This window comes from Eptatretus burgeri, chromosome 2, assembly GCF_056783735.1.
Source record: "Eptatretus burgeri isolate ZD-2024b chromosome 2, Ebu_testis_v1, whole genome shotgun sequence".
Lineage (NCBI taxonomy): Eukaryota > Metazoa > Chordata > Myxini > Myxiniformes > Myxinidae > Eptatretus > Eptatretus burgeri.
Window position 1 is genome coordinate 99,068,893 of NC_140962.1, and position 23,795 is coordinate 99,092,687.

Here is a 23,795-nt window from a genome sequence, read left to right on the forward strand (position 1 = left end):
CTAGGCCAAGCTTTATTCCCTTTCCTTTTTTGTAATATCCAGTTAATTCCTGGCCAATTAACCCATTTACTTTTGCTTTGAATTTATAGGCAATTCGTTCATAATTTGGGTGAGGATTATTATTCCACAAAACAGTAAACAGGCTCAAATATCTCACTGATGACCTCCCTGGTAGGAGTGAAATCTCATTGTTACCTTGAGATTTTAGTGCAATATGTTCAGAGTGATTAACAACATTCCAACAGGATGGTATTTATCTCTAATAGTCTCGCTGTTCTCTTTACACATTGTCCTGGTGGTGACTGTTGCCACCTTAGTGCTTTGTGCTTTCATCACTAAACTTTAGCATTTGGCAGAGTTCTGTTGATTCGGGAGTACATTATTCATCAACCTTAAGGTGGCAGTCCAGAAATATTTTCGTATTTTACAGGTTATGGAGGTCAGGTCAGGTATGGGAGCATGCACCAGAGCAGCACGTCGCTGCATCCATTTTTCGCGGGTACTCCAGGGACCTCCGTCTGGCCATCCCCCAGGCAGATGCCTGGCCCATCCCCATCTCCTTGAGATGCCGATCAACCTGCTGCAACCACGAAGCACGTGGTCGGCCCATTGGCCTCCTTCACTCACGAAACTCCCTCGCTGAGAGAATATGATGAGCAAGATCAGCGTCAGGAAAACGAGCCACATGTCCATACAGCCACAGCTGACGCTCACGGACTATGCAGGTAACAAATCTCATTTTAGTCTCTCTCAGCAACCGCTCGTTGGATACAAAGTCCGACCAGCGATAGCCAAGGATACTCTGAAGAGACCTGATCCCAAAGGAATTAAGTCTCCATCTGAGATCCCTGGTCAGAGTCCAAGTCTCACATCCGTAGAGCAACACTGGAGGCACCAAGGACCTGAAGACTTGGACTTTTGTCCGATTGCACAGGTACTGATAGTGCCACACCCCATGATCCAGGGAATCCATGACTCCCCAGGCCCGACACATACATTTATTTACCTCTGGCTCGCAGCTAGCAGAGACATGAATATCACTGCCAAGGGAAGTGAATCTCTCCGCGACCTCAACATCCTCACCACAAACAGGTCCAGACAGGATAGCAGCATCCAAGATGTCATTGAAAGCCTGGATCTTAGTTTTGACCTAGGAAACCCGTAATCCTCGTAGTTCCGACTCCTCATTCAGCACCACAATGGCCCCCAAAAGGATATCCAGAGTCTCTGCAAAGATGACGACATCATCTGTGAAATCAAGGTCAGAGATCTTGACATTCCCAAACGATGCACCGCAGCTTGATTTCTCCGACATCCTCCCCAGAATCCAGTCCATGCAAGCACTGAAAACTGTGGGGCCGATGTACATCTCTGACAAACTCTAGTGGGGGTGGGGGGGGGCTTTATCTATTCCCTATTTTGAACCCTTGTAATTCTGTTGCTAAGAAACAAAAATAGGAACATATTTCAAGTTTTTGTGTTAAAATTTTAGTGAGTTTAGATGTGTTCAAAATTCGTTATGACGGTCGGAATGCGACAGAAAGCGGTCTTGGAGTATCGCCAATCGATGCACACACACTGCTGGAAAATGATGGAAATCACGTCAAAATTCACAACTAATTTTGTACACATCTGAATTCAATCAAAATTTTACCACAAAACTTGAAATATGTTCCTATATCCTGTCAATATTTTGTTTTGATTTTATTTATTCGCGACAGAATTACAGGGGTTCAAAACCTGGAATAGATACACGACCCATCCTGTATATCAGTTTTTTTTTCCTTTCGTATGCATCACATGGCTGCAAGTAGCATCATTAGCTGAGGGATCATGGCTGGACACCTAATACAAAGCCCCCTGTAAGTTAGAGTAGGAATTCGCAATTTGGATAGGTTGCTGATGATCACTCACCTTTTCTTCGAAAAGTACACTTTGGGATCTTTAACGTCCACCAATTAATGACGGCAGATGTAACATCCAGTTTAATGTCCATCCGAGGGACTGCACACACATTGATGTATTTCCCTGCCTGTGAAACATCAGGATGATAGTTTATAGCTAGGTCAATGTTGACAAACAGCGCACTTGGATATGAAATGCAAGGACATTTTTACACAAAGGACGAATCAGCACAGTGTATGAAATTTAAACCTGGGGTCAAAACTTCTTGAGCTAAGGATTCAGGTGGGTGTACCAAACATGAGAACCATCACCATAGTCATTTGCTAAATTCTCGGAACCTTTTCACCTGAGAAGGAGCTGTGGCTGTGCAGCAATCAAGGATTTGCACCTCTTTTGTCACTTCAGACTTCACCTCTTGAAGGCCACCTTGTATTTTTCTACCGCTACGTTGATTTATGAATGTTGCAAAATCCTTTTTTCTCTATTATTTATTTGTATCATATTTCCCTCTGCTTACTTACTTTCCTTACCATTATGTTTGCCTTGTTTTTACATTTGTGTGAAATTTAATTTAGCCTTCCCTTATAGGATAGGTGGAGGGTTATAGCTTCTGTAGGGTTTGTTTCCACAATTAGTGCCCCAAAATTTTAATGGTATCCCAGAGTTTCTTGGACCCCGAAGAGGACTAAACCACCACTTAGGTTTTTTTCTTTTTCTTCATGCACTCCCAAAATCCGAGCTGTATCAATTTCCACGCTCTATCTCGGAGCTGGCTGGGACTTTCGGAATGAAATTTTGCACCAATAATGTGAATGGAAATTATGCGGGGTTGACATGATTTTTTTTTTGACCTTGACCTATTTCAGGTCATCACCTAATTATAGACATTTTAATATTTTTCACCATAACTTGATGAAGGTTTGTGCGATAGGAAAAAAATTACCTTCACTAGATAGCCTCGAGAAAGTTGCATTTATGCTTAATTTACATCATACCCCTCCGAATTCAAAGTAAAGATCAAATGGCAGTCTGACCAAAAAAAACAACGTGTTTTTTATTTATTTATTATTTTTGTCATCGTTCAATTTTTCCACTGCGGAATCTCAAAGACCTCTTGGCCTTCCAAGATGTTATTGCGTCATAATATTGTACCTGCACTGAAGTTGTGCACCTGATATTTGATTCATGTCCTTGACCTACTTTTTTCAGATTGTGATGTAATTTCGAAAAACTACCCTTGTGATCATTACTTGAATAATTTTCCTGTGATTATCATTATGTGAGTGTTTTGGATAGATTGTAGCTTGGGACACATTTTCTTAATTTATACTCCATCCCAAAATGTTTAAGACCAAGTTGATATGGCGGTGCGAAAAAACAAATATCCCCATCAATGGATCGCGGGCCAAAAATATGGTGGAATTCTGACTCATCCACTATGCTCCTTTTACGGCCCAATCTTCTATCTCCACCCAAAACTATTTCCCTTTTTTTCCCATTCCTTCCATTCTCCCTTAAACCTCCTTTCTCATTCTCCTAGCATCTTTCCTTCCATTGCTTTCCTCGATTTTATCATTTAATTTAATAGTGGCCCCTTTTCAAAATATTTCCTTGTTTTCCAAATGTGCATTTTAAAAAGAAATCCTTCTCTGAAATATGCACTAACTCACCTTCTGTTTTATTTTTTTCCTTCATACTTTTCTGCAAACAGAATTGCACCTCTGTTTGCATGCATTGCAAATAGTAGTCCAAATGAGTGAATATATAGAATTATTCAATTGTATTTATGATATTCCTCCTTTTGAGAAATGTAGAAAAATATTCAGTACAATACGTAACATATCAGGATCCTTATATGGAAGTTACATCATCAGCACTATGAAGAGTTCAAGATTTCACAATGGATGCCAGAAGCGATTTTGCTCGAGTTTGCTGCTGCAGTGGGAAGTTGAGTGAAAATGGAGATATTTTCTTTCAAGAAGTGAAACTAGAAATTATTGACAAAATAATGCTTTCTTTGCATTACGAAGGCAATGCTATTGCCATTCATCAAATACAGGGGGATTGTTTTATTTATTTATTTGAGAACAAGTTTTATCAGTTAGGAACCTAATATTTTGTGGAAATGTAGCCTAATGTTACAGAAAGACGTGACATGATGCACACAATTTATTGTCTTAATTGAAGTGCTGAAAGTGTCCACCACCATGTGATGGGCACAAATTCATTATTCGCAGCATGCTCTCCGACACAGAGTGCAGCATTTCATGGGGAATATTGTTGATTGCGTCACTACTTATTGCTTTTCATTCACCAAGAGTGCGTGGATTTGTAGTGTATGCTATATCCTTCAAATATCCCCACAAAAATAAATGTGGCAACGTAAGATCTGGGGATCGAGTTGGACGTCATGACATGGACACTATGCGGTCACCAAAGAGTAGCCTGAGTTCTTTCATGCTGTTTCGTGAAGTGTGACTCGTGGTACCATCTTGCTGAAACCATCCTTGGTTGATTTTATCTTCTGTAAGGTGCCCAAGAAACTCATGGATTATGTTGATGTGACGTTCTGAGTTTAGTGTTTCTAAGAAGAAGATTTGGCCAATAATTCTTTGCTGACTTTTACAGCACACCAAACACCAATTTTTTGAGGAATGCATTGGCCTTTCATGCATTGCATAAAGTTGTTCACTTAGCCATAAATGAGTGCTTTGTGAATTTAAATGCCCAGGAAGATGAAACCATGTTTCGTCTTTAAAAAAACACAACACCCAAAACATTGTCTTGTTCTCTTACCATCCTCTGGAACCACTCACAGTAGGCAACACGTTTCTCTTTATCTGGATCTTGTAACTGATGCACTGCATGAATTTTATAGGGATAAAGTTTGAGTAACTTGACTGCCTTCCTTGCACTGGAATATGAATAGTGAGCTTGTTGTGCTTGCCTTGGAACACTTTCTCTGGCGTAACAACACTTAGCTGGCACATGTGCTTTTTAACTTTCACGCAGCCTGTTACTCTGAACTGCTTCACCAGTTTCCATTATCACTGATTTTGAAGGTTTCATATGAACACCAAATCGACTTTTAAATGCAATTTGACATTCCCTAAAGGATGCATTGTTGATGTAATGTTCGATGAGAAGCACGCGTTCTTCCACGTTGAGCGCCTCCTTCACGCATGCAGATGATGCATGACCGAGTGAAAACCGGTGAACATCACTGCTGGGACATGTGATAAATCACATGATACCTGATAACTCTCAGGATCATGACACATCTTTCTGTAACACCAGACTACATTTACATGGCTCACCCCCACTTTAGCAGGGAAAATGGCCTTAAAATGCTTGTTGTAGATTATATTTATGCAAAATATTAGGTTCCTAACAGATATAGTTTTTAGTGTATGGGAATTATTTGGGTTCTTGAATTAAAAAAAAATCACCTTGTTTAAGTGGAATCATTTCTGCAGTCACGTTGCTCATTGCAAAGATGGCTGAAACATCGAGGATTTAATGGAAAAAGGACAGTGAGGCAAGGTGGTCAGCATTGGATGCGATTATGAGTATTTTGTGTGTAGGAAGCTCCCTCTAAAGATATGTTCACACAGAAGGGTTAGTGCTCAGTAAATCCGATATTTTGAGGGCTGTGGTGTGTGTGAATGGAAGTATGTGGAAGCTTCAGACAAGTTAATCCATCTCAGTCTATGGATTAATAGTAAAGATTAAATATGTGTGAATATGGAATGAGTACTTGGTTCAGCCCTACTCACAATCTGAGCAAGTGATTCACTATCTGAGGGCAAGACTCATGAACAGGGAGTCGTGGTATTTTTTCATAGAAACAATAGTCATGTGATTGACAGTTGCACCATCTCACCACTTTGATTAGTTTGCTCCCTAATACTTGCCCAAATTTCTTATTTTCATGTGAACACCAACATTTAAAGACGGATCAAAGTTCTCAGAAATTAGTATGGACTCATTACAATAGGTCTACTGGATGATTCATAGGTAGTACACTTATCTCTGAGCTGAACTCTGAGTCAATGCCTGACCAGACTATATACTATCGGATCGGTGCTTCATGGCATTACTTCACACGTAATGTGCGCCAGACCTCAAATGGACCTTCATCTGAGATGTTCCATACACTGGTAGTGATCACCGGGTACCAAGACATCCCACTTTCATGCAACCCCGGTTTGATTGGACACCTGACCCTGACCCATGACATTTTAAAAATTCTTATTCAATTGAATTTAGAATGGGATTAAAATAAATTCAATTCAAATCAAATGGAAGACCAAACAGGTACAGTCCTGTATTGGAGTCGTCAGAGGGAACCCAAACAAGCAAAAAGCAAAGATGAAGTCATCAGGAGGAACTTGGATAGAATTCACATTTCAGCTGCTACTCTACCTTCAAACCCATCCAGGCACAGCCATGTGAACCTTGTTCAACAACAACAACAACAACAAAAATTCTTTTTGAAGAACCCACATCAAAAATTAAATAATTCTAGCTGCCAGACCATGTGACAGATCAAGTTGAAATTTAAAACATGTATTCCCCATCACGATTAGATCTTAATTGTGATGTTTCACATCGATCTGTTCAGCCACTTCAGAGAAGATTTTTGAAGGTTAAAAAAACAAAACAATATGGCTGCTGAATCATGTGAACTATGACATCATAATTATAATTAAAACATTCTACATGAGTAGTCGCACCTGTGGTGAACATTTCGTCTCAATCCGACAAGCGGTTGTGGAGAAAAACACTAAAGTTCTGTGCAGAAACAAACAAATGGACCCAAATGCAATGCCCTCTCCTTTGGCCAGGGTAACTAGAATGGCACTCAGCGGAGTGCATACCTCCGCCAGGCTGAACAGTTTACGTTTTGTATCCCTCTGATAGGTCAGATCCCAATCTGGATCTTCTCCAAAATCTCATCAATTCGTCCTTGTCACTCACCACAAATTATTATGTTAATACGCTAAGCCATATTTTCATGTACCAAATTGCCAAAATAAGCCAAATGTACCAAATAAGCCATATTGCCAAAATTATTATGTTAATACGCTAAGCCATATTTTGCGGACGTATCTCCTCCGAAACTGCCGGACGGATTGTCGCCACTTTCGGCATGCGGATGCTCTGTGGTCTAATGAACAGCACGGGCTATGTGAGATCGCGCCAGATGGACAGGTTTGGGAATTTTTGGCGATTTTCTAATTTTTACATTCATTTGCATGGCGACGTGTGACGTCACCGCTGAGAGGCGTAATGCCACTCCTAGAAAACAGCGTCTGCAATGTGAAACCCTCTTCTGCACATGCTGACTACCTCAGAAGGTGCATTTGACACAAAGAAATGGAACAAGAAAAATTGTATACAAAGAAATCCTATAAATCACATTGTGAACACTGGGTATATTGATGTCCGACCAAACCCTCACTTTAGAAACTTCGCGCGGAGTGGGGGTTTGTTTAGTATCCATTAAGTTGCGGTCCAAATCCACCCGTGACTTTTTGAGATATCCTGCTCACAGACAGAGAAGCAGATGGACAAACAGATAGACAAGTGTGAAAACATAACCTTCATCCACCTTCGGTGGCGAAGGTAACAATAGTACGAGCTTACTTTTAATTAACTGTGTGAACAAATGTAAAGTTGCCATCTTCTCATATTTTGTAACAAATCACCTTTTATTTTTTCCCCATCTCCCCGTGCCTTGGCAGCTCAATTGGTGGTTGGGTCATGTGAAATCGTCACACTGGACAGAGACAGCAGCCATCCACAGCGCACAGTGGCAAAACAGACCGCTCGCTGCGCGTGCCGCAGAGGCCAGATCGCCGGGACGACACATGCGCGACCTGCTTGTGTTGACGGTATGGCCCTCAAACAAGGCAAGGGATCCACAGATGGGCACAGATTAAGGGCGAAGCATTGTAATAATGTCGCGTTTTCCATTGCCATCTTACTGTCCATATATACATTAGCAATTTTCCTGTAATCTTGTTATGGTTTCATCGAGCCAATGCAATTATAAAGGAAACTTATTCATCTGCAGGTAATTACATTGAGATGTGCATCGGAGTTATCACTTTTTTCCAACTTAGGAAAATGTAGAGTAAATATTGGAAGGCAAAGGTAATTACAGAACTGAATCCATGCTTCTGTGCTAAATAAATAGTCTCTTTATGCATTAACACGTCAGGCTATGAAAATTTCTCATCATTGTGAGAATACCTACGTAATTATAATTATGTATGCACAAGAAGAAGGGGGCGTGATGGAGGCTGTTGCACATTCATGAGTACAATTAAGGGCTGGATTATTGATGCATTGGCTGGCAGGATAGCTTGGAGATATGCACATCCCCCTTTGAACTGTCTCACCTGGGTTCCAATGTCGACTTGGCTATAAACTGTCATTCTGCTGTTTGCCATGTGGGGCGATACACCAATGTGTGCACCGTTCATCGGAAGAACATTTAAGCTGGATGTTGTTGGTCGACCTTATAGATAAAACAGTGTCTTTCATGAAGACGAAGTGAGCTATCACTGGCACCCAAAACAGATTACAACTTCCCTAAATCAGTGGGTAAAACTGGTCTGTTCTTCTTAGTTATCCCTTGATACCAAGTTACACTGCTTGATATCTCAGAGAGTGTTTGTTGTCTGTTTCAACAGCTCCACCACTATAAACAAATTCCTGCTCCCAGGTTGTTCACATGTCAGATGTGAGTAGCCGTCATCAGCTATAAAGGGTACCCGCGATGATGTTGAGTCAGACATTTTATGTACCAATCACGATTTTGAAGTAATTTGTTCCTATTTATTTTTCATGTGGTTAAATGAAGTCTTCAGAACCAAGTTGCTATTTTATATTCCAAGCACAGATGCAGGACTTACTTTGCCCACATTTAAAGGGTGGCTGCTAAATGGACACATCTCAGCCTCATATGTTATCACTTCAACATTCAACAGGGTTTCAAGGTGATAAAAACAAAAGGAAAACAAATACTCTAAAGTCAAGAAAAATAAACAAGTTATTCTCATTAGCTTTCTTTAAATAGGTGCAAGCATTATTTTAAAAATGTCAGCAATTGCCAATGTGGCATGGTGAGCACATATCAGAGAAGTTTTCAAACTGAGATCAAAAAAACAAAGGGGGGGGGAAGTGGAGGTGGAAACCTTGCTTATTTTCCAAACAATTGCCTTACTCGTCGAGATTTGTCATTCACAACTTTCTGCTGGACTTTCTGTCATGTTCGAGGTTTGACAAACATGTATTCTCTATGAAAAGCAAGTGTAGGGTACATTAACTTTTCTCAGTTATTCCTTTTCATCAGGGTGCCAAACACCATTGTTGATGATTATTGTATGCAATTAAATCCACCATTGAAGGTGGGCGTACGCTATGTTTTCACCCCTGTCTGTCTGTTTCCTTGTCTGTTAAAAGGATTGTACTGTATTGAACTGCATTTATCGTCGGTTCAGGAATTGAACCCAAATGATTGCGGAATGATTTGGACGAAATTTGGTGGACAAGTTGGATGTATGATAAGGATAAATTGATTAGATTTTAGTGAGGATCCGGATCTAGATTCAGCCACGAGAATTCTTAATGTGTTTCTTCACCATTGAGAGATAGGTGCTAAAAACGATATATAGCATGATACAACATACATGTACTATAAATGACACAATATACAAGAAGCAAACGCAGTCAACGATCCCCCATTACCCAAAACCGACACTCGTGCCCACAAACAATTCAAGTTCCTTAATTAAACTATGCCTTAGGCCTCAGACACCAATAGAAGACAGGGGGGCAAGTCACAAGACAGCAGAGTTGTTGAGCCAAAGCTGGTAAGTACTCGTGCAAACACCTGGTACAGCCGCAATGGTTGTGGTGGGCTTCGAGGGGGAAGGGACATGGCCCAATGGATTAGCCGTGATGTCGGCAGGACAGGGCGTGGCTTTTCCCTCTCTCTTCGGCTCCCTTCAGAGCACAGCTCTTGGCTTGGTGGTTCTGAGGTCTGGATATCGATCCCTTGTAGCCCCCACCTTTAAAGCTGGCCCCACCAATGTCAATGATGATGATTTACACCCCTCTCTTAATTTCTCTCATTGGTTCAAGCCCCTTCCGGTGAGCAGGACTTACACATTTCCCCCTTTGAGTCGTGGTTTCCTGCACCAAGGCCAGAAGAGGCAACTACAATGTCACTTTTTGCCACCTAAGCTTGTGGAAATGGCTGAGTGTGGTGCAAAAAACATTTAGACAGTAAATGGAAGAAGAAAAAAAACATCAAATAGAGGTTTGCAGAAATTTAGGGATTTAAGACACAAAGAAAAGGGTGGGTCTTACATTTCTAACTGCACAAATTTGCAAAGCATGTCTAAATTACATCGAATTACCTCCACCACTGAAGGTGAGCATACGTTATGTTTTCATCTCCATCTGTTGGATTTGCTATATATGCTAGATATCCCTTATTTTCGGGTTTTCCGTCTGTCTGTCTGTGTGTATGTGTGTCTGCAACGCGAGGCTCCACAGCATGAACCAGCGAACCAATTTCGATGAAACTTTGCCAACAGGTGCCATATGGTCTGGGAATGTGCGCGTTTGAATTCTGTTGCCTCGCAACCACCCGTTGCTGTGCAGTGGCCGAACAACCGCGTACAGTATTTTCAATACTTGTCCTTCAGTTTTGAATGTGGAAAAACGAGATTTCGGAATTAAACACTTCGAGATATTTAGAAAATTTTACTCGAGCCGATTTTTGATTGAGGTTTTATTTTCAAATGGTAGTCCTTCAAAAATCGGGTGTCTATTCACCGTCATTTTTATGAGGGGCTTAGGAAAGTGGGCGGAGCTTAGGAAAAGTGGACGTGGTTGATGAAAAGTGGGAGTGGCATAGGAAAGTGGGAGTGGTGTAGTAAAGTGGGCGTGGCTTATGAAAAATATTGTGTGGCTCAGGAGGTGTGGTCAGACAAGAGCATTGAGAGAAGTTTATCGGGTTTTCTGTCTGTGTGTGTGTGTGTGTCTATGTGTGTGTGTCTGTGTGTGTGTGTGTGTGTGTGTGTGTGTGTGTGTGTGTGTGTGTGTGTGTGTGTGTGTGTGTGTGTGTGTGTGTGTGTGTGTGTGTGTGTGCGCAACGCAAGTCTCCACAGCACAAACCAGCAAACCGATTATTTTTCAAATGGTAGTCCTTCAAAAATAGGGTGTCTATTTACCGTCATTTTTTAAGAGGAGTGCCAGTTGGCAAAATACGCAATAGGAAAAATCTTGCCAGGCAGAGGAACAATTGTATGTGAACCAATACGTCTTGGCAATGAATCTTCGTCGGTGGATCGGTCAGAATGAAAAGCATCGTATCCAGCGCTTCGATCCTAGTGGATCCCTCGTCGCCTACCGGCTTGTCTGTTTCTTTGTCTGTTTGTCTGTCTGTCTGTGAACTGGATATCTCAAAAAGTTGTGGATGGATTTGGACAAAATTTGATGGACTGGTTGGGTATGTGACAAGTAGAAATGGATTCATTTTCAGTGAAGATCCACATCCGAATCGGATCTGAGAGTTATTTTAATTTTTTTAATGATTCTTCACCAATAAGATAGGGCTAAAAACAATATAGAACATGATATCTCAAAACGTTTTGGACTGATTTGGGCGAAATTTGGTGGACTGGTTGGGAGTATAGCAAAGACGAATCATTTCGATTTTGGTGAAGATCCAAATCCGAATCCAGATAGAAGATTTCTAAAATTTTCTAAATGATTCTTCACAATTGATTGATAGGGTCAAAAACGATATATATATATATATATATATATATATATATATATATATATATATATATATATATATATATATATATATATATATATATATATATATATATATATATATATATATATATATATATATATATATCATGATGTCTCAAAAAGTTGTGGACGGATTTGGACGAATCTTGGTGGATGAGTTTGGTCGGTGACAGGAACAAAGCAATTAGATTTCGGTTAAGGATGGATCCAGATCCGGCCTATCTGTGGGATACAAAATGTAAACTGTTCAGCGAGGCTAAGGTATGCCCTCTAATGAGTGTCGGTCTTGTTACTTCTGTGCTTATGCTAACATTCAATATGGAAATCACTACGCTATATTAAGCATTTATTAACACCGAGGAATCATTTCTGCAGCAATACTTTAAGTATTGCATGTTTAATATACCTTGCTTATATGCATTGCATTCTTAATATTCATTATTTACTTTGAGTATTGCTTCTTTTTGAGGCAATACGAGCCATGCCGAAGCATCGCATCGCCGACAGGCTTAATCAAAAAAGAGCATGTCGTAATTCACAAACAAGTTGCACATCCATCTGTGAGACTACATGAGGATGTGAAATGAGGTGAAAATGTGAGAAAATATTTTATAACAATCCACGAAGCCAGAAATTAACCCAGAAATAAAGAAAGACCACTTTGTCTAAGCAGGTTGAATGCAAATACAAGGTCTTACATTCGAAAATCCTCGAAAAACATATGAGATTGCCCAAATCAATTATCCAAAACATCAAAAGAAACCACAACTTTATTATTCCCTGTGTCTTTGCATCGATATGGTGGCGAAATAATATGCCCAGGGATGCCGAGGAGAAAAGGGGGGTGGAGACACTCAGCTTTGGTGAACAAAGCTTGCTTGGACCCACTCCTTGGAACAGTCAAGGGAAGAGGCTCGGGGGGACAGAATTTATGATTGTGGAACGTGAATTGATGCTTTGCACTTTTGCAGTAGCATTTTGTTTCCCCAGTAAGGCATACCTTCTTCATCTATTAAAAGTGTGTAATATGAATTGTACTGTATTGAACTGCATTTATCAGTTCAGGAATTGAACCCAGATCAGAGGTAGAATTGCTATCTCTGTTGCAGCTTATTATGCAAATTCAATCGTTACTAATCAAAATTCAATCATTGTATCAAAAAGGGAAGATGCTAACTTAATATGCTGATCACTCAAATCGGCTCTGCTGTTAACAATGTGCAATGTGGGAACAGCTACAAGAATATGGCAATTACTGTTTGTTTTCCACTTCAGTTTACAAGTTCCAGATCCACCCCTTCATGCTTATCTTCATCTTAGAATCACAAATTACAAATCTTGGCATTGCTTAGCAACCCATTAGTATAAAAAGAAGTTTTATTTCACAACTTTTGAGATATATACTTAAGAAATTACGATAGATGTAAACTGTTAAATTAAGAGCTTATTCTCATCACTCATTCATTGCTTGAGTTTATTTAGCTGCTTCCAGAATGCAACCACAACCTGCTTCATCAAAGATATAAAGCTTCTATTTATTACGTACTAGCAAATACCACATGTTGCTTTGCTGACATGAATATGAAAAGGAAGGGTGGGGTAGAAAAAGAGGGGGAAGAGAGAGCGAGGGGTGGGGGAGAAAGATAGGGGGGAGTGAGGAGGTGAAGAGGAAAAAAGAGAGGAGGGAGAGAGAGAGTGAGTGATGAGGGGTGGGGGAAGGGGAGGCAGCGTGAGGTGAGTAAGGGAAGGCAGACGTGTGGTGGAGTCTAAATTATGATTCATACTGTTTCATCAAAATTATTCTGCATAGAATCACAGTGAAGATGGAAACAAAATAATACCTGAAACCCATTTTCTACCAGTCATACTATAAACACGGCCCAGAGACAAACTCCCGTCCGGAGACAAAGTCCTGTCCGGATAAGTCCAGAGACAAAACCTACCGGACGCATCTAGAGCCAAGCTGTCCAGATAAAAACACTGTTCGAACACATCCGAAGATAAACTTTTGTCCGGACACGTCCGGAGACAAACACTGACCAGACACGTCCAGAGACAAACACCGCTCAGACGAGTCTGGGGAAAAACACCGCCCGGACACAACCACCATCTGGATATCTCCAGAGACAGAGACAGACAGAGATGTGAGGGGGGATAGAGAGAGGTGTGGGAGGAGGCTGCTGCACTGTATTTGGAGGTAGTAGAGCAAGGATAAGAGAGAGAGAGAGAGAGAGAGAGAGAGAGAGAGAGAGAGAGAGAGAGAGAGAGAGAGAGAGAGAGAGAGAGAGAGAGAGAGAGAGAGAGAGAGAGAGAGAGAGAGAGAGAGAGAGAGAGAGAGAGAGAGAGAGAGAGAGAATATGTTATGCTTCATGAACAACATACACACACACACACACACACACACACACACACACACACACACACACACACACACACACACGTGCTTGGCTGATATCAGCAATTTTTTGGGAATCGCTAGGTTGGAGTCAGTGTGATAACCAACTGCAGTATTTGCTGCATACAACCCAAAAACCTTGAGTAGCTTTCACCGAAAAACAACGTTGCATTTACATAGACGTTTCAGGGATATGTTCACAAACATTAATATTTATAAACAGCTGCGTGTGACCGGTGGAAAAAAAAGTTGCTCGGTAATTTAGAAAACACGTTAATACTCCAAACGGCTCGGAAATTGGTTGTTATTTCACAACAACTCGCTCAGAACAACAACTCGCTCGCAAAACCTCCGGAAATATAGACACGGATCTGGCAGATGCTATGGATAGGCAGTCCCTCCGGAGGAACAGGGTGTGATGTCGAGCAGTGAATGCAGTAAATCATATCGCTCAATGAAGCTGGTTATTTTTGGCACGTTCCTAAAATTTTTGTTCACTCAATATAATTCTCCAAACAGTAGAAAAAATAAGTTTAATGCTTTGGAAATTTCACATTTTATTGTGTATGTATGGAGAAGGAGGAAACATAGCCTTGCTTGGTTAAAGTAAATAGGTATATCGGCTTTGTTATAAGACTCGTTATTTATTTATATTATCAGATGTCACAACAGACTTCTTTATTCCGGACGATATCCGATCCTCAAAAACGAAGTAATATTTCGATGATATACTTTAATTAGTCCGGTGAGAATAGATCAAGGAAAATCATATCATATAATGCATGAAATCGCTCCAAGCTCCTAACTTAAAAACTATAGCACTTACAAAAGCGACGTATACAGCGATCCGTAGCAATTTTGAACAGGCATTCAATAATATGAGTTAGGAAAGTGAAAAATAAAAGCTATCATGAAGAAATCGTTCTGGCCTGTTCCAAGTCGAGGCATTGTTGAGCAGGCCAAAAATACATGGTGGCTTCAAACCCCAGCAAGGTTACCTAGGATACACCTTTCGACCCCATTGGGAGCAGTGACCGAGGATGCTCCTTACAAAGGATAGAATTAAATAAGGCTGTTAATTACCTTCAAAATGGGGTGTTTTAATTAACCCAAGCATCCAATTTTGACTCTTGCACTTCCTTGGAGTTTTCTTAGTGTGCATGTAAAGTTTCAGGCCACTAGATTTCATGGTTTTGGAGTTATGGAGACACACTGACACACTAACACACACTGACATTTATTAGTGTTGACATAATAAATGTCAGTGTGTGTCAGTGTATCTCCTCCCTAACTCCAGAACCATGAAACCGAGCAGCCTGAACCTTTACATGCGTACTAAAACAAACTCCAGGGAAGTGCAAGAGTGAAAATTGGGTGTTTGGGTTAATTAGAACACCCTTTTTGAAGAAAATTAACGGATTTATTTAGTTATATCCTTTATCAGGCACATCCTTTGACACCCTCGTACACCTCACTCACACTCCATGGGAATCCTAATTCGTTATTTTGTTCGGCCTATTCAAGCATGCCTCAATTTGGAAACAAGATCTACTCTCACGGATTAATTAAAGTGTATAATCGAAATATTTTATCGGATCTGGTGGGCAAAATAAGTGTTTAAATCTGGCGTAAAATCCGAAACTTTTCACAAATTAGCAATTTTTATAGCTTTGTGTATTTACTTAAGCAAAGCATTAAACTTAACTTTTTCTACTGTTCGTACGATTATATTGAGTAAAGACAAGATTATGGACTGTGCAGAAAATGTAACTTCATTGAGTGAAACGCCGTGCTTCATAACCTGCTTTTGCAATCCGTGATATCCACAGAAGGGGTCCTTTTTTTCCGGAAATTACATACGCAGTTTGCTCTTTCCGTTTTGGCCGATTTGCTAACATTACAAAATATTAATATTTAACCTCCGCCATCAAAGATGGACGGAGGTTACTGTTTTCACCCCTGTCTGTTTGTCTGTTTGTTTGTTTGTTTGTGAACAGTATTACGGAAAACTCCTGGATGGATTTTGACGAAACGTGGTGGGGGGGATTAGGTATGGTCCAAGGATCATGTCATTAGATTTTGGACTTGGTCCAAAGTCCAATATGTCCGCTATGGCGGCCATTTAAAAAAAATATTTGAATTTTTGTTTTTGCATTTCTACATGTTTTAAGTGATTTCCAACCCCCCCCCAAAAAAATTTGTTAGAGAAAAAAAAAAATTTGCAACTTTTTTCAAAAAAATTTCGATTTTTTTTTTTTGGCATTTCTACATGCGCATCGATCCAGTTTAGTTTATTCAATCGTGGTTCAGTAGAGTCTGATCCGTTTTGACCTACAATGAATAGGATATCAGGTTCACTGAAGTGACCCAGCAGTATTGGCGGCGGAGGTTTTGCACTCTACCGAGTGCTCCCCCTCTAGTAATATACTGTTATAGTTCTGCCAAAAAATAAATACGAGGTAGTTTCTTGCAAGCGAAGAGGAACATTTTTTTTGTTGCTGCAAGTGAAAAGGCTTTTTTGTTTTGTTTTTCTTTACACCATCATGTGCATGCTTTCATTACAAAATATTAATATAAATATACTAATAGTCACTGCAATATATTAATAGTTGGTAGTTTCTGTAAGCGAAGAGGTAAGTAGATTGCACACATGGACATGGTATATATGGGTACAAATGAATCTCTGTGGGGTGTGTGCGTGCCTGTTCTTGGTAACATGTGTGCGATGCATGGGTTTCGCGGGCGTGCGATCTGAACTCGAACTCAGGCTCGTGGTGCATGGCGCTGTGGAGGAGGTTATGCGTAGGTTTTGTGAACCATGTACTTCTGCAATGCCGAAGCATCGGGAGCGGACGTGCTGCGGCATCAAAGCCATGCGGGACGTGCCACCGTGCAGTGTGGGTGTGGAGAAATCCGTGCATATGTGTGAGTGAAAGGTTAAGTGTATCGCCGGTGTGCGTGCATGTTTAGTATGGACCGCGAGGAGGTTGGAGGAATGCGTGGGTTGGGGTGTGGACCTGCATGCAGTTAGGCTGTTACCAAATAGACAGCATTCGTTTTGATTTTTAAATGCTACCACCCGGTTTTATGTAGAACACGGTGGTTAAGGCCCGGTCACACCTTGACGTTTTAGCCAGCGATGGCAACGTATTAAAATGTATGTAAAACGCTGGCTTACGTTGAACTTTTGATGTTTTTTTTTAAAGATTCGGACGTATTCATAGCGACTTGGTCTTATGTATAACGCATTGGTAACGGACACAGAACGTTTCGTTGTGTTATAGATAACTTATACCAACGAATGCTGAACCTGTTGTCGGCCTGCACAACCGATGCCCAACGATAGTCTAACTTAGGCATAGCGCGTTGCACGCATCGCCGACGATGTCGTGACGTAGCCTATTAAAAGGCTGACGCACAACGATTCGAATCATAACTGCCGTAGAAATGGAAGTGTCAACATCGCGGTCACACCTTGGCGATTTTGCCAGCATATGCCGACCTAAGAAAAATGTGTCTAAAACATTGGGGCACGTCAAATACGGTATGAGTAAGTTTGGTATACGTGAGTAGAACGCTAAAGTACGCTATCATACGTCGTAGTAAGTAGAGTACGTCAAGAAATTTTAAACATGTTCAAAATTTTACGACGTACTCGGCGTATGACACATGTTCCGCATGCGATGGGGATAAGTTTTACACACGATATGTGGACGCTTACACACGTCCACAAAGGCTACTTATAAGCTACTCATAAGTCGAAACACGTCGTGGTAATGTCTTTCTTACGCGAAACTTATTTCTAACTTATGTTTGACGTGCTTTGAACCAATTCTTTATGTAGTCCCAACACACATCGACGTATGTAGACGTATTCCAATGACGTCTTCCGGTCGACAAAAAAAAAAAAAAAAAATGAACGTGTTTCTAGCTTACAACTGCCATATAAAGACGTGTTCCCAGCGGTTTTGGGAATTGGTATATAAAAATGCTGCTCATAAAAGGGGAACCCAACAGTGTTTTCGAGTCCTTTTTGAGTCGATGTCCATGTCAGCAGTAACAGTATCAGTATTAGTATCAGTATTAGTATTAGTATTAGTATTAGTAGTAGTTTGTTCATGTTGGCAGTAGTAGGTGAGTGTGAGGGGGAGGGTGTGGGTTATGATGGATCGTCCTTGCGTTTAACGATTTAACGATTTAAATGATAAACTCAACGATTTAAATGGCTGCATCTCCACTATTGAAAGTAGACGCTTGCGCTCAACAATTGGATTTTTTTTACACTCAACGACTTTTAAGCGGCACCACTCAGCTAGTTTCATTGTTTACAATGAACGATTTAAATTGCTGTCACTCGCCTTTGTTTTTTGACGCTGGGGTTTGGAAATTTGAAGCGTTTCTTCTGAACGTGTTAAAACGCTCAAACTCGACTATTTTAAATAGACGCTGCCGATGGACAATTGGAATCATAGCCAAGCTAGACATCGAAGTGTGAACGTCCTCGTCATGCCGAAGAAAAGTTTGAAGAATGCTGCAAATAAGTGTCCTGGCCGTGGCCGTGGACGCTGACGCAAGGACGATCCATTACACCGACGTCTTTCAGCCTATGAGTAACTTAAAAGTAACGTCTGTCGATGTGTGGCAACGATCGCGTAACGTGCCAACAACACGTTAATCATCGGTTAGAAATAAGTTTCGGGTACGCTAAACATTACCTCGGCGTGTCTCAACTTATGATTAACTTACAAGTAGCATGTGTTGACGTCTGTCAACGATCGCAGACCGTGCATACAACCTGTGGCCAGCGTAGCGGAACGTGTGAGTCATACGCCGGCATACGTCGTGAAATTTCAAGCATGAAAAAATTTGAGGACAACCGAAAAGTACAACGTTTAAAGCCAGCGTACAACGACGTATGGCAGTGTTTTTCAGCGTGCTCTCAATGTTATCAAAACTTACCCATAACGTATTCAACGTGTGCCAGCGTTTTAGAAAAAAAATTCAAAAATCGGCATACGTTGGCTAAAACGTCAAGGTGTGACTGGGCCTTCAGAAAGAAAATGCTGCTGGTTGGACGTGTTCTTTTTTGCCCCGGAAATTCCCCCTGGTGTGCTGCTTCCCCCGCCATTTCCTCACACTGCCTTCCCTTTTCTTCACACTGCCTTTCCATTCCCCTCCCTCACACTGCCTTCCCTTTCCGTTCCTTCACGCTACCTTCCCACTCCCTCTCCTCACACTGCCTTCCCATTCCCTTCCCTCACACTGCCTTCCCTTTCCCTTCCCTCACACTGCCTTCCCTTTCCCTTCCTTCATGCAACCTTCCCACTCCCTCTCCTCACACTGCCTTCCCATTCCCTGCCCTAATGCTGCCTTCCCATTCTGTGCCCTCATGTTGCCTTCCCATTCTGTGCCCTCATGCTGCCTTCCCATTCCCTCCCATTGCACTCCCCCCCCATGCCGCCTGCCCTCCCCCCCCCCCCGTGCTGCCAACTCCCCCAACCAAGTGCTGCCTCCTCTTCCCCTCACGCTTCCTCCCCCCTCCGTGCGCTGTCTCCTCCCCTGCCCCCTCATGCTGCCACCTCCTCCCCCCCCTCGTGCTTCCCCCTCCCCACCTCACACTTCCTCCTCTCCCCTTCTCATGCTGCCTCCTCCCGCCCCTCATGCTGCCTCCCCCTATTCTCATGCTTCCTCCTCCCCCTTCACGCTGCCTCCTCCCCCCTCATGCTGCCTCCTCCCCCCTCACGCTGCCTCTCCCTCCCCCTCACACTGCCTCCCCCCTCACACTGCCTCCCTCCCCTCTCACTGCCTCCTCCCACCCCCTCATTTTTTCTTAGCAGTCAGAACTGCTGCTCAGATCATTTCACTTTTTATATAGCAATGAATCACCAGATCATGGCAGGAGAGCCAAAAAGTACGCATGCTCTCTCTAAGCTGTCTCACCTCGGTTCATATCCTGACTCAGCTATAAACTGTCATGCCAGTGTTTTATAGTCAAGGTGATTCATCAATATGTGTGCCGTCTCTCGGATGGAAGTTCAGCTGGGCATCACGTCTGCTGGAACCCCCCCTCCTCTCCCTACATTCACTCCCCACTCCCTCTCTCACCCCTCTGCCTCTCCCCTCCCTACCTCTCTCTCTCCCACCCATATCCCTCTCTCTCCCACCCCTATCCCTCTCTCTCTCCCACCCCTATCCCTCTCTCTCCCACCCCTATCCCTCTCTCTCCCATCCCTATCCCTCTCTCTATCCCACCCATGTCCCTCTCTCTCCCACCCATATCCCTCTCTCACTCTCTCCCACCCCTACCCCCTCTCTCTCTCCCTCACCCCTATCCCATCTCTATCCTTCCACTCCCTCCTCTCTCCCTCTTTCTCCACCCCCACCATATTTCGTCAGCGAAGCGACGGGTTGTATTTTCTACTATATATATATATATATATATATATATATATATATATATATATATATATATATATATATATATATATATATATATATATATATATATATATATATATATATATATTGTGAATCTTTTCTTTAAACACCTGTTTTAATGTACATAGTCATAGATGTGATGTTCTCCATCTTATTTATGGATGAAGATAATCTTGATAGACCATCACCATAATATCCATCGACCATCACAATTATGTTGATTTACCATCATTAGGTCCATTTCCATCACCATCGTGTTCATCCACCATGACCATCATGTAAAATCAATACATTCGTTTGTTCGGCATCCTTTTCATGATATGGTTTGTCGGGGCCAAGTCGTGTATCTCTTTAAGCAACTTGCTCATCCTCATCTATGAATCCTGGTGATGTTTCAATGGTGAGTGCCTGGCATGTTCATTTTGGTACCTCATCAATATCATACTATTTGATGTGATAGGTTTAATCCATTTTCACCCATAAATTTTCTTCAGGTTCTGAAGGGCAAGGCTGTTGCAATGATGCATTCTTCCAAATGGATGTTACATAATTAGTATGTCTGATTTGGTTGCATATAACCATGGAACAAGGTGGCAAAGCACTGAGATTTACACCTTTTATCAATTCCGGTGGATCCTCTCGTGTTTTGGGTGCATATGTCTGCTGGAAGATAACATCTGCCACGATGCACACTTTCCAGCATAGGCTTTCCATAGAGGTGGCAAACAAACTTCTCACATGTTGATAAAACTGCAGGTGAAGTGGTTTGGCAGGTACCCAAAATCTGCAAAATATGCTCTGAATTAAGGAATCTTCATCATGACCTCTGTTGGTTTGATCTTTCCCTTTTTCATGAAGGCAGGAGTATAATCAAATCCCTAGAATGTATGTATACTAGGCAAGGCTTCTACAATCTGACGATCTAACTTTCCCACCATGTCACTTTTGCTGATATGGCATCCTGTGTTATTGCTGCTCTGGCCTGCATCCATCCAGGCTCTCATATTGACATCCCATTGGGATATATAGTAAAGCAGAATGATCAAGACATCATTGTCATTACCCCTTAAGGTGGTTGTGTACGGTGTGATGTAAACGAACCAAGATTCTCATGTCATTGCTGTGGTGGTCTGGCATTGTCATCTCTGGGCTCATTATCTGGTGTCTTATCATATCTGATCTTCTGTGTCCTCTCATGACTGCTTTGGTAACAAATGCCAACTGTGTCATGAACCATGTCACTGCCAGAGAGAGTTTCAGTGTCTTCATCATGAATGTCCCATGTTAATGCCGTTGACATGCAAGCTTGCCGCAGCAGTCCATCAGGGGTAGCACACTCCCCATCAGTTATTTCAGTAGCCAGCTCGGTTTCAAGGTCTTCGACAGTGTGATAGCTGATGGAATGACCCAAACAATTCAGAATGTCTGTGACTTTATGTGTACCAGTAATGCACTTCATTCAAAGTCACATGGTTAGGTATTTACCTGGTTTGAGTCTACCTCTACTGGAAGCAAATACAACATCATCACATACTGACTGAACTTGCCTCAAACTTTCTCCAAATCAGAAGCAACAAATGAACTAATATATAGAACCCCGAAGAAGGTCGGAAGGTCATCTGGCGTGTTTCCCTGGCCTCGGTTCAATATCTTTGATGTTAACTTGCCCGGTAGTCCTTCCTATGTTCTTTGCATCGTATTATGAGTGACCGAAGTTGGAGTGCCACTTTGTGGATCTAATTTCAGTCAAAAGGTTTATTCGGGTAGCAACATCATCGCTGAGTGTACTCATATATTCCCTTTGTGTTGGTTATCTTGTTCTGTTTGAGATGTCCAGAGAATTCCTTCAGGATTTTCTCACAAAGACATTTTGCTGGATATGTAGATAGCTCATCAATGAGGTATTCCATATATCTGGAATGGGGTGATGCCAACAACTCAGTTCTCCAAATTTCAATGCGATTGTGTCTGATGTACGATTTCAACATACCACAAGCTGTCTCATGCGCTGCTATTTTGTTCCCATTAACTCTCTCATGAGCTTGGGATTATCGTTTGGCCTTGTCAAGATATGCTCGTCTGAATGTATGGTGGTATTGGTTCTCTGGTCAATTCTTCCTATTTTTGCCAGCATCATGTCATCGTGCAGCATCTTTGATTCCCCTTTCACCCTTTCAGTTTCAAAACTGCTAAGGATTTCCCATTTGCCTTTGTCCAAGGATTTTGAGACATTTCCAGAGAATATGGGTACAACTGAAAATATTCCGGTAAAACTAGTAATTGGGTGGCTATAATGTCCAACCATAAAATTGCTGTTTTTGTAAGTCACTTTCCTCTACAATTCTACATTGTTCTCCTGATGGCTGCAAAGTCTTTTAAACACTCCTTGTGATATTTAATGGAGTCATCATAAGCATGAGGAAGTTTCACATCAAACTACTTGAGGATATCTTGGTTTGACTTCTTCTGAGTGTATCAACATATTTCACCTTGTCCCAAGTCACATCAACGTATGCCTTTGGTTTGTCACGCAGTCCCTGCTTACTGTTTCCAGATGTAGAATGCAGATATGGTTTTTGTCTTTCTTTGGTACTCATATTAACTCTCAGCATTAATTTGCAATCTGGGAAGAGAAAGAAGAGGCATGCCATGCAACCACCACTACACCAATAACCGTCACCACTAAATGTATGATTAAACTACAATTACACAAGCAACAATTCATGTGCAAAAAGGAGAAACATTCCTACGATTCGATAACCACAGAAGTGAAAATCCACAGCTCGACTGTGGTAAGTGCAACATTGTCCGTGTGTTTCGAGTCGTTCTTTCAATCTCGGAAAATCTCATCTCTCCTTGTTCCAGAAGGCATAATGGTTAGTGTCTGCTCTGAGTCTTGGAGGTTGGTGATTTGACCCCCAGCTGAGTTGTACCAAAAACTTTTAAAATGATACGTAACATTCTTCTTCCTTGCCTGATGCTCAACATTTAAAGGCACGTAGAGTATGGAAAAAAACCCATATGTTGGCATCAATGGGAAGGACAGATATTCCTCCTTCATTGCCCTGGTGAGTGTAGAGAGAAAAGTGATGTCTCTTCCCAGAGCACTCTGGGTACCAGTGACAATTTTTGTGACATCACTTTCCCCAATCTCAGCAGCGGTGTTGGTGTGAAAGTCAATTCTGGTGTTGTCTCATGTATCTCTCTACATGTG

At 41.6% G+C, this 23,795-nt stretch overlaps 1 protein-coding gene across 2 annotated transcripts in view; it reads left to right on the forward strand.

Moving 5' to 3' along the window:
• Positions 1-23,795, forward strand: part of TAFA5 (TAFA chemokine like family member 5) — a 209,075-nt gene that overhangs the window by 96,792 nt on the left and 88,488 nt on the right. For both annotated transcript variants that reach the window (XM_085870457.1, XM_085870456.1), the window contains exon 2: positions 7,653-7,802. In XM_085870457.1, the coding sequence (XP_085726583.1) occupies positions 7,653-7,802 (150 nt within the window). The remainder of the gene's footprint in view (positions 1-7,652; positions 7,803-23,795) is intronic.